The 9,100-nt window shown below is 56.8% G+C and overlaps 1 protein-coding gene and 1 long non-coding RNA gene across 2 annotated transcripts; one reads left to right on the forward strand and one right to left on the reverse strand.

The window, feature by feature from the left end:
* Nucleotides 1–3,232: 3,232 nt before the first annotated feature.
* Nucleotides 3,233–6,959, reverse strand: LOC141935479 (uncharacterized). Its single transcript, XR_012626562.1, has 4 exons — nucleotides 6,348–6,959; nucleotides 4,280–4,340; nucleotides 3,432–3,776; nucleotides 3,233–3,353 (listed from the first exon to the last, which is right to left on the reverse strand). It is a non-coding gene; the product is annotated as an uncharacterized LOC141935479 (long non-coding RNA).
* A 297-nt stretch (nucleotides 6,960–7,256) lies between these two features.
* Nucleotides 7,257–9,002, forward strand: TMUB1 (transmembrane and ubiquitin like domain containing 1). Its single transcript, XM_074851389.1, has 2 exons — nucleotides 7,257–7,780; nucleotides 8,158–9,002. Exons 1-2 carry the CDS (start codon nucleotides 7,383–7,385, stop codon nucleotides 8,510–8,512), a joined length of 753 nt encoding a protein of 250 aa, XP_074707490.1. The 5' UTR covers nucleotides 7,257–7,382; the 3' UTR covers nucleotides 8,513–9,002.
* The last annotated feature ends 98 nt before the right edge of the window (nucleotides 9,003–9,100 follow it).

Here is a 9,100-nt window from a genome sequence, read left to right on the forward strand (position 1 = left end):
GCAAGGAGCAAACGAGCGGGAGCTGCGGCGAGTAAAGCTACTGCAGGCTGCACAGAGATGATCCACGTGGGGATGATGGGGACGGCTGTTGTACAGAGAAGTCCTGAGAGAGCCTCGAAGAGCAAACAGAGAGATTACACGCAGGTCAGATGGTTTCCTAGAAGACTGGATGTGTAAGGCGAGTGCAGACGTCAGCTCTTGCCGTGGAGAAAGTCACCAGCACAGCCCCAAAGAAGGGCAATGAAGCTGGTGCAGGGTCTGGAGCACAGGTCTGATGGGGAGCGGCTGAGGGAACTGGGGGGGTTTAGTCTGGAGAAGAGGAGGCTGAGGGGAGACCTCATCGCCCTCTACAGCTACCTGAAAGGAGGGTGCAGAGAGCTGGGGATGAGTCTCTTGAACCAAGGAACAAGCGATAGGACAAGAGGGAATGGCCTCAAGCTGCTCCAGGGCAGGGTCAGACTGGCTATTAGGAAGTATTTCTTTCCAGAAGTTGGGCGTTGGAATGGGCTGCCCAGGGAGGTGGTGGAGTCCCCATCCCTGAAGGGGTTTCAGAGTCGGGTTGACCCAGCGCTGAGGGATCTGGTGGAGTTGAGAACGGTCAGTGTGAGGTTAATGGTTGGACGAGATGATCTTCAGGGTCTTTTCCAACGTAGACGATTCCATGATTCTAGGTCTGGGCTCTTCAGCACGTTCCCCAGCCCTGGGGGAGGGCAGAGCTGCAGGAAGGGGTCACGACACCCTTTCGGTTTCAGCTGCCAGGGGTGTGCTGGGTCACTGCACCCTCTGCGGTGCCGTCCTCTTCTGCTTACCCCAGAGACCACCTCGCTCCCATGGGCAGGGGAAAAGGGGCTGCACCCCGAGGCGGGGGGCCAGCACCTGCAGGCGCCTGGCACGTGGGGCTGCGATGTCTCGCCCCAGCGCTGTGGTGGAGATGCTGCCAGGCTCTGTCATCCTGCCCTACCCCAAGCCTGGCCAGAGATACAAGCAACGAAACAGCCAGCAGTTTTGGCCCATCTTCCATTTCCATCACGTGTATTCAGACAAATGGCACAAAGGTGCTGCAGGGGCCAGCTGGCGGAGGTGAGCTCCTGGCCCAGAGCAAGGCACGGGGAGCCCCAGGCAGGGTAGGGGCTGATCTCACCTCGGTATTGCGCTGGAGCAGCAGCACTCTAGAACTGGGCATCACTTTATATTAATAATATTTAAGAAGAATATTGAAAAATCAAAAGAGATTCTGAAAAGACCCACGCAGAATGATTTGAGGGCTAGAGCGAGTGCCTTACAGCAGAAGATTTAAAGAGCACAATCTGTTCAGCTTATCCAAAAGAAGATTGAGGGGTGACTTGATTACACTGTAGAAGTACTTTCATAGGGAAATATTAAACGGCTCTTTAATCGAGCCAGGAAAGATATAAAAAGACTCAATCTCTGGAAGCTGAAGCCAGACAAATCCACGCTGAAAATTAGACACAAAATTTTATCGCTGAGGGTGATTAACCACTGGATAAAATGCATTAAATTTGAACAGTCATAACCACTCAGATGATTTTGTTCAGACATGGCGTATTTTCTACATCCTGGAAGTTGTAAATCCTCTTTCTGCTTCCTACACAGCATACGTATTTTCGAAATCTGCTGTTTCTTTTGCATCCTTGCATCCACTGCTCTTACATCCTCTTCCATTTTTGCAGCAGCCTCTACTCCAGTCTTGATTTGCTTTACCTGGTCTCCAGCAGGTCTCCAAAGCTGCATCCTTCACCTGTGCCTTTAGCCAAATCATCGTTGCTGAAATCCTTCCTCTTACTCTCCCTGATGCGTGCATCGAGTTTAAATGATTTCTTCCCACCTTCCAGGTCCCAGAAACTCTTCCAAATGCCATGTGCTGGCCCTCTGCAGCCACCCGGCCCCAGCCTCACCCCTCATTTCTCCGTGGGATGCCCCCCAAGCACAGATCTGAGCTTTGCCCGGCACTTTCTGCATCCACCTTAGTGACCCAGGGAAGAATCACAGAATGATCTCAGTTGGAAAAGACCTTGAAGATCATCCAGTCCAACCATTAACCTCATACTGACCGTTCTCAACTCCACCAGATCCCTCAGCACTGGGTCAACCCAACTATTAAACCCCTCCAGGGATGGGGACTCCACCCCCTGCCCTGGGCAGCCCATTCCAACGCCCAACAACCCCTTCTGGAAAGAAATACTTCCTAATAGCCAGTCTAAACCTTCCCTGGCGCAACTTGAGGCCATTCCCTCTTGTCCTATCACTTGTTCCTTGGTTCAAGAGACTCATCCCCAGCTCTCTGCACCCTCCTTTCAGGTAGCTGTAGAGGGTGATGAGGTCTCCCCTCAGCCTCCTCTTCTCCAGACTAAACCCCCCCAGTTCCCTCAGCCGCTCCCCATCAGACCTGTGCTCCAGACCCTGCACCAGCTTCGTTGCCCTTCTCTGGACATGCTCGAGTCATTCAATGTCCTTTTTGTAGTGAGGGGCAAAAGACATTTCAAATAATTTATCCTAAAATCTCTGTTTTCTGATTAGCAGCTGGTGTTAAACCTTAATGGTGGAGACTCAGCTCTTCTGTGTTCCTGGAAAGCATTCAGGTTAATTGTGAATGTGGTTAAAAAATGGTTTGATCAAATTTTCCATATTTTTAGGTGAAAAGGCTACCATCAAAATGAGATAGTTCGGGGAAGACTTGTGGAAGGAAAAAAACCTACGGTGCCTATAAAGGAACGAAGCCGAAAGTGAGATCTTTGGGTGACAATATCCCCTTTCCCCAGGGCATCACCTCCAAGGGTCCATCACTTCGATGGCACAAGACATTTCCTGCAATAAAATGAGGAGGAACCTGCTCACGGAAGCAGTGCACAAGCTGCAGCTTCCTCTCTGCTGAGGCGGATCTGCGAGCGGCAGTGATTTCAGGGAGCTGGGTGGCTCTAAAGAATTCATCAATTCCCTTCCGGGCTCCTGTGTCCAAACTGCCTCCAGCTCAGAAGGACCAGTGTGGGGCTGGGGGTGGAAATCCCGGTTCAGGCCAGCGACTGGGAGTCCCAGGATGGGGGCGTGGAGCCTGAGGTGGTGATTCTCTCAGCTGTCTCCTTCAATCCCGATCTGCATTCTTCATCCCCATCTTCAGTTTATCATTAGACTGCAGCAATGCAGATTGATGAGATGTGTGATAGGAGAGCTTAAGGCTCCAGGCAGTGTAATTGTGATATTGGCATTAGCAGGAGGCATTGCAAACATGAAATTTATTTTCTGTGTACAGCTGTCTTGCAGAACTCAAGAGCAGAACTCGTCCTGCGATCACAGGGAGTGAAGTCTTTAATGACCTGCAAATAGCACCGAGAGAGCTGAAAAGTGGGGCTGCCAAAGCAGAATTTCTGCACAGCAGAATTTAAAAATAGGCTGCTGCTGGCATTCTCGCTTACCCATCGTTCCTGGAAGCCCACGGGGAAAACGGCTCCCCAGCAGAGGAGAGACGCAGTCCCCTGACGTAACTTGCCTCGGCATCTACGCTGCAGAGTGGAAAGTTGCAAATTCAGTCATTTTACACCGGAGCATCCCTGACCATTGGCTGCATCTTTTCAAGCTCCAGGTCTGTGCTGGGTGCTGAGTCCTCTCCTCTCCGCAGAGCAGCAAGGCGGTGGGGGCACTGGGCAGACACCTCCTTGCTGTCCCGGCGGGACTGAGGAGTCCCTTTAGCTTAGCATCGTCAGCGCCTTCGGCGAAGCTCGGCACATGTGGGAGTAGAGACACAGGAGAGATGAACGCCTCTGCAGAAGAAAATGCTCTTCAGAAGCTCCCACCAACAGCGAGAGGTGTCAGCCCCAGTCAAAGACAGGGAGACGTGTTGTGGGGAGAGCAGTTGGGCTAGAAAAAAGAGCTCGAGGGCGGGATCATGGGGAGTTGGGGGTGCTGAGCTGCATCTCTAAGCGAGGACGAGCTCTGCATTTACAAAGGACAACAGAGAACCAGGCCATGAAACACCACATCCCCCCCACAAGCGAGGGGTCTGTGATGACAGTCCAGGAAGCCCCCCCTGCACACTGCAGCCCCCAGCACAGCACCGTCCCTCACAGGGAAGGGCCGAGGAGGGTCCCTGGTGCCATGTGCTGAGGAGCTGGAGGAGATGGGCAGCCACTGGCTGAGCCGGGGGTCCCAGCGGCAGAGGTGGGCAGCACCCACGGGTGCGGAGGGTGCTAGACCTGCCTGGGGCACAGCCCTGAGCCACAAGCGTAGGGTGGAGGGCAGAGGTGAGAAGAATACCCCTTCTTACCCCTGTACTCAGCACTGGTGAGGCCGCACCTTGATGACTGGGTTCAATTTTGGGCCCCTCACTACAAAAAGGACATTGAATGACTCGAGCGTGTCCAGAGAAGGGCAACGAAGCTGGTGCAGGGTCTGGAGCACAGGTCTGATGGGGAGCGGCTGAGGGAACTGGGGGGTTTAGTCTGGAGAAGAGGAGGCTGAGGGGAGACCTCATCACCCTCTACAACTACCTGAAAGGAGGGTGCAGAGAGCTGGGGATCGGTCTCTTTTCCCACAAGTGATAGGATGAAAGGAAACGGCCTCGAGTTGTGTCAGGGGAGGTCTAGATTGGATATTAGGAAAAATTCCTTCACCAAAAGGGTTGTCAAACACTGGAACAGGCTGCCCAGGGAAGGGGTTGAGTCACTGTCCCAGGAGGTATTTAAAAGATGTGTAGCTGTGGCGCTGAGCGAGATCGTTTAGTGGTGGCAGTGTTGGGTTTATGGTTGGACTCGATAATCTTAAGGGTCTTTTCCAACCTCAGTGATTCTGTGATTCTAAAACAAGGTGGGCAGTTGGCGAAGGTCAGCAAGTTCTACAGGCAGAGCCCATTGCTGGAAGAGCCGTGCTCTGGTGAAGACGTGGTCCCTGGCAGGGAGTAAGCGGGTTGTGCAGCGCAGAGATAATGCGGGGGAATGGGAGAAGCTGCCGACTAAAACTGACTGAGCTGCAGCGATCCTTTGGGAGACTGGGATTCCCCAGATGTGTTTAAACCTACCTGCAGGCTTCATGAAGAAGGAGAGTTTGAAAGATAGATGAAAAAATTACTGTGGAGTCGTTTTTCTCTGCAACTTGGTTTTGATACTCACACAGAATCACAGAATGATCTCGGTTGGAAAAGACCTTGAAGATCATCCAGTCCAACCATTAACCTCACACTGACCGTTCTCAACTCCACCAGATCCCTCAGCGCTGGGTCAGCCTGACTCTGAAACCCCTCCAGGGATGGGGACTCCACCCCTGCCCTGGGCAGCCCATTCCAACGCCCAACAACCCCTTCTGGAAAGAAATGCTTCCTAATAGCCAGTCTAACCCTGCCCTGGCGCAGCTTGAGGCCATTCCCTCTTGTCCTATCGCTTGTTACTCGGTTCAAGAGACTCATCCCCCCTCTCTGCACCCTCCTTTCAGGTAGCTGTAGAGGGCGATGAGGTCTCCCCTCAGCCTCCTCTTCTCCAGACTAAGCCCCCCCACTTCCCTCAGCCGCTCCTTAGAGGAATTGTTCTCCAGACTCTTCACCACTTTTCTATATATACAGCAAAGAACAGGATATTGATTAAATGATAAAAATATTTTCGCTCTTAAGCAGAACCAACAACTTCATGCTCCTTCAGTTGCACAGGAAATTTTATCTGGAAGGTTTCATAGAATCATCACAGAATGGTTTCGGTTGGAAGGCACCTTTAAAGGCCATCTAGTCCAACCCCCCTGCAGTGAGCAGGGACATCTTCAACTAGATCAGGTTGCTCAGAGCCCCATCCAACCCGACCTTGAACATTTCCAGGGATGGGGCATCTACCACCTCTCTGGGAAACATGTGCCAGTGTTTTACCACCCTTCGTGTAAAAACTTTCTTCCTTAAATCTAGCCTGAATCTGCCCTCTTTTAGTTTAAAGCCATTACCCCTTTTCCTATCACAACAGGCCCTGTCTCTCTCTTTCTTATAAGTCCCCTTTAAGTACTGGAAGGCCGCTATAAGGTCCCCCCTGGAGCCTTCTCTTCTCCAGGCTGAACAACCCCAACTCTCTCAGCCTGTCCTCACAGGAGAGGTGTTCCAGTCCCCTGACCATTTCTGTGGCCTTCTCTGGACCTGCTCCGACAGGTTTCCAATGCCATCCCATAAATTGGGAGAGGAGTAACTGGAGAGCAGCCCTGCAGAGAGATCTGGGGTTGTTGGCTGACAGCGGCTCACCAGAAGCCAACAGTGTGCCCCAGCAACCAAGAGGGCAAACCGCATCCCAGGGTGCATCAAACACAGTGTAACCAGTCAGTCAAAAGAGGGGATTATCCCGCTGTAGTTAGCACTGGTGTGGCCTCACCTTGAGTATTGTGTGCAGTTCTGGGTGCCACCATTTAAAAAGGATGTGAAGATACTTGAATGTGTCCAGAGGAGGGCACCAAAGCTGGTGAAGGGGCTGGAGGCATGTCCTGTGAGGAGCAGCTGAGGGCCCTGGGTTTGTCAGGTTTGGAGAGAAAAAGGCTGAGGGGTGACCTCACTGCTCTCTCCAGCTTCCTGGGGAGGGGAAGGGGAGAGGGAGGTGCTGAGCTCTTCTCCCTGGGATCCAGGGTCATGTGGCAACAGTTCCAAGTGTGCCAGGGGAGGTTTAGATTGGACATTAGGAACATTTCTTTATTGAGAGGGAGGTCAAACACTGGAACAGGCTTCCTTGAGGGGTGGTTGATGACCCAAGCCTGACAGTGTTTAAGAGGCATTTGGACAATGCCCTTAACTTTTGCTCAGCCCTGAATTGGGCAGGCAGTTGGACTAGATGATTGTTGCAAGTCATTTCTGACTGAAATGATTCTATTCTATTCTATTCTATTCTATTCTATTCTATTCTATTCCTATTCTATTCAATTCTCTGCCCCCAACACCAACCCCTTCCTCCTAGGCCTCGCCTCCCTTCCTCCTCTTGACACTAGGCCCAGCTGCCGCCATCCTTGTAGCCCCTTCCTCCCGCCACCCCGGAACACCACGTCTCCTCAGGTTGGGCCCGGCAGCGCCGAGCATTTCTCAAACCGGTAATGGCGGAGGAGGGAACAGCTCGGCCGAGGAAGCCCTATGGCCCGGCCTGGCGCGGGGCACGCCGGGGGCGGGACTACACCTCCCGGCGTGCCCCGCGGGTGAAGCCTTCACGCGTAAAGCAGAACTACAGCTCCCGGCGTGCCCGCGGGGTCAGCCTCCGTGCATGCGCAGTTCATGACTACAGTTCCCGGCGTGCCTTGCGGCGAGGCGGAAGCGGCGCGATGGCGGCAGGTGAGGGGCCCGGGCCGGCCGTGGCTCCGGTCGCCTGCGGTCCGGCGGGCTGACGGCTCCGCTTTATGCCCGCAGATCGGTAGCCGGTGCCGCCGCCATGGCGCTGATCGAGGGCGTTGGCGATGAGGTGACCGTGCTCTTCGCGTTGTTGCTGGTCGCCGTGGTGCTGGGGCTGGCCTGGGCCTCCACGCGCGCCCCCGAGCCCGTCGCGACGCCCCGCGACGCCGCGACGCTGCCCGAGGAGAGCCCGAGCGCTGCCCCGACCCCCGTCGAGCACAAGGCCCCAGCGGCGGCGGCTGGAGCGGCTCCCGATGGGGCAGGCGCGCTGGCAGCGGGGCTGCGGCCCCGGGCCGGCCCCGCACCAGCGCAGGGTCCCGTCGGTGAGGGGGACGGCGGCCCCGCCGAGCCCACCATGGTGCTGCGGCTGAAGTTCCTCAACGACACGGAGCGCCTGGCCCGGGTGCGCCCCGGTGACACCGTCGGGGCCCTGAAGAGGTGAGGGGCAGGGCTGGCCGCTTCTCCCACGGCACCACTCAGGGCTTTCCCGGCTGGGGGCGGCGCTTTGGGCATCCCCGAGCCCCGCCAGTGGCTCCTTCCCTGCCTGGAGCAGCGGGAGCTGCCGCTCTTACCCTTGTGCAGGTGCTTGGGCCTGTGCTCCTGGCTGCCAGGGCCACCGGGCAGCCCATCCTGGCAGGTGCCTTCACTTCTGGGAACGCCTGGGGCGGCTGGTGGCGGAGCGTGGGCGCAGGGGTGCAGGCAGAGCGGGTGGTCAGGGGGGTGCATTTTTGTAGCCTCCGCCTGGGGAGGGGGTGGACGGAGGGGACACTACCCTGGTAGGAGCGTGACATCTCTCTCCATGTCCCCCACCCCAGGGCCTATTTCCCCGGGCAGGAGCAGCAAGTGCGACTGATCTACCAGGGCCAGCTGCTGCGCGACGACACCCAGAGCCTGGCCGCCCTGCACCTCGCCCACAACAGCGTCCTGCACTGCCACATATCCCAGCACAGCCCGGCCCCCGCGCCCGCCGGCCCCCACGCCTCCGCCGACCCCGTGCACGCCGCCCTCAACGTGGGCAGCCTCATGCTACCGCTCTTCGTGCTGATGCTGGCCGTGCTCTGGTACTTCCAGCTGCAGTACCGCCACGTCTTCACTGCCACCGCCACCACCTTCCTGGCTGGCCTCACCCTCCTCTTCAGCTTCATGGCCTTCACCATGTACCGCAGATAGCACGGTCCTGTGCCCCGAAAGGAGCCACTGTGCCCAGAATACACGGGTGGAGTCTCCCTGCACACCTGAACTTGGGAGGGATGGGGGACTGAGCCATGGACTGTGTCCCCCGTGGGGGCTCCCAGGGAGCTGGTGTCAGGGCAGGGAGCAGGCAGCCTGCCCGCACGGCCTGTCCCGCGGTTCCAGGGCCGGGCAGCGCTGCAGCGGGGGTTGCTGCAGGAGTGAGCGCTCTGCTACTTCTGGGGAGGGGAGGGGGGGTCTCGGGGCCCCCCACAGCCCTGCACGGAGCATCTGCCTGGCCCCCCCATCCCACCTGCCGCTCCCGTGCTCGGCTGGCTCTATGTGCGGGAGCTCCTGCAGCCCTCCGGCACGCTGCTCCTGCCCGGATGGCGTCCGCCCCCCCCGGGGTGGGGGCTGCTCCCCGGGGCTGGCGGGGGGGATGAGCTCCCCACTGCTCTGTTATGATTAAAGAGGAAGGACTGTGAACGGTCGCGGCCTCCCGGCTCTGGTGCGCCGCGGGGTGGGGGGGGAGGACGACAGCGGGGCAGCGGGGGACACCGGGGTGCCGGGAGGGGCGGGGCTCCCACC

This window comes from Strix uralensis, chromosome 1 (genome assembly GCF_047716275.1).
Source record: "Strix uralensis isolate ZFMK-TIS-50842 chromosome 1, bStrUra1, whole genome shotgun sequence".
Lineage (NCBI taxonomy): Eukaryota > Metazoa > Chordata > Aves > Strigiformes > Strigidae > Strix > Strix uralensis.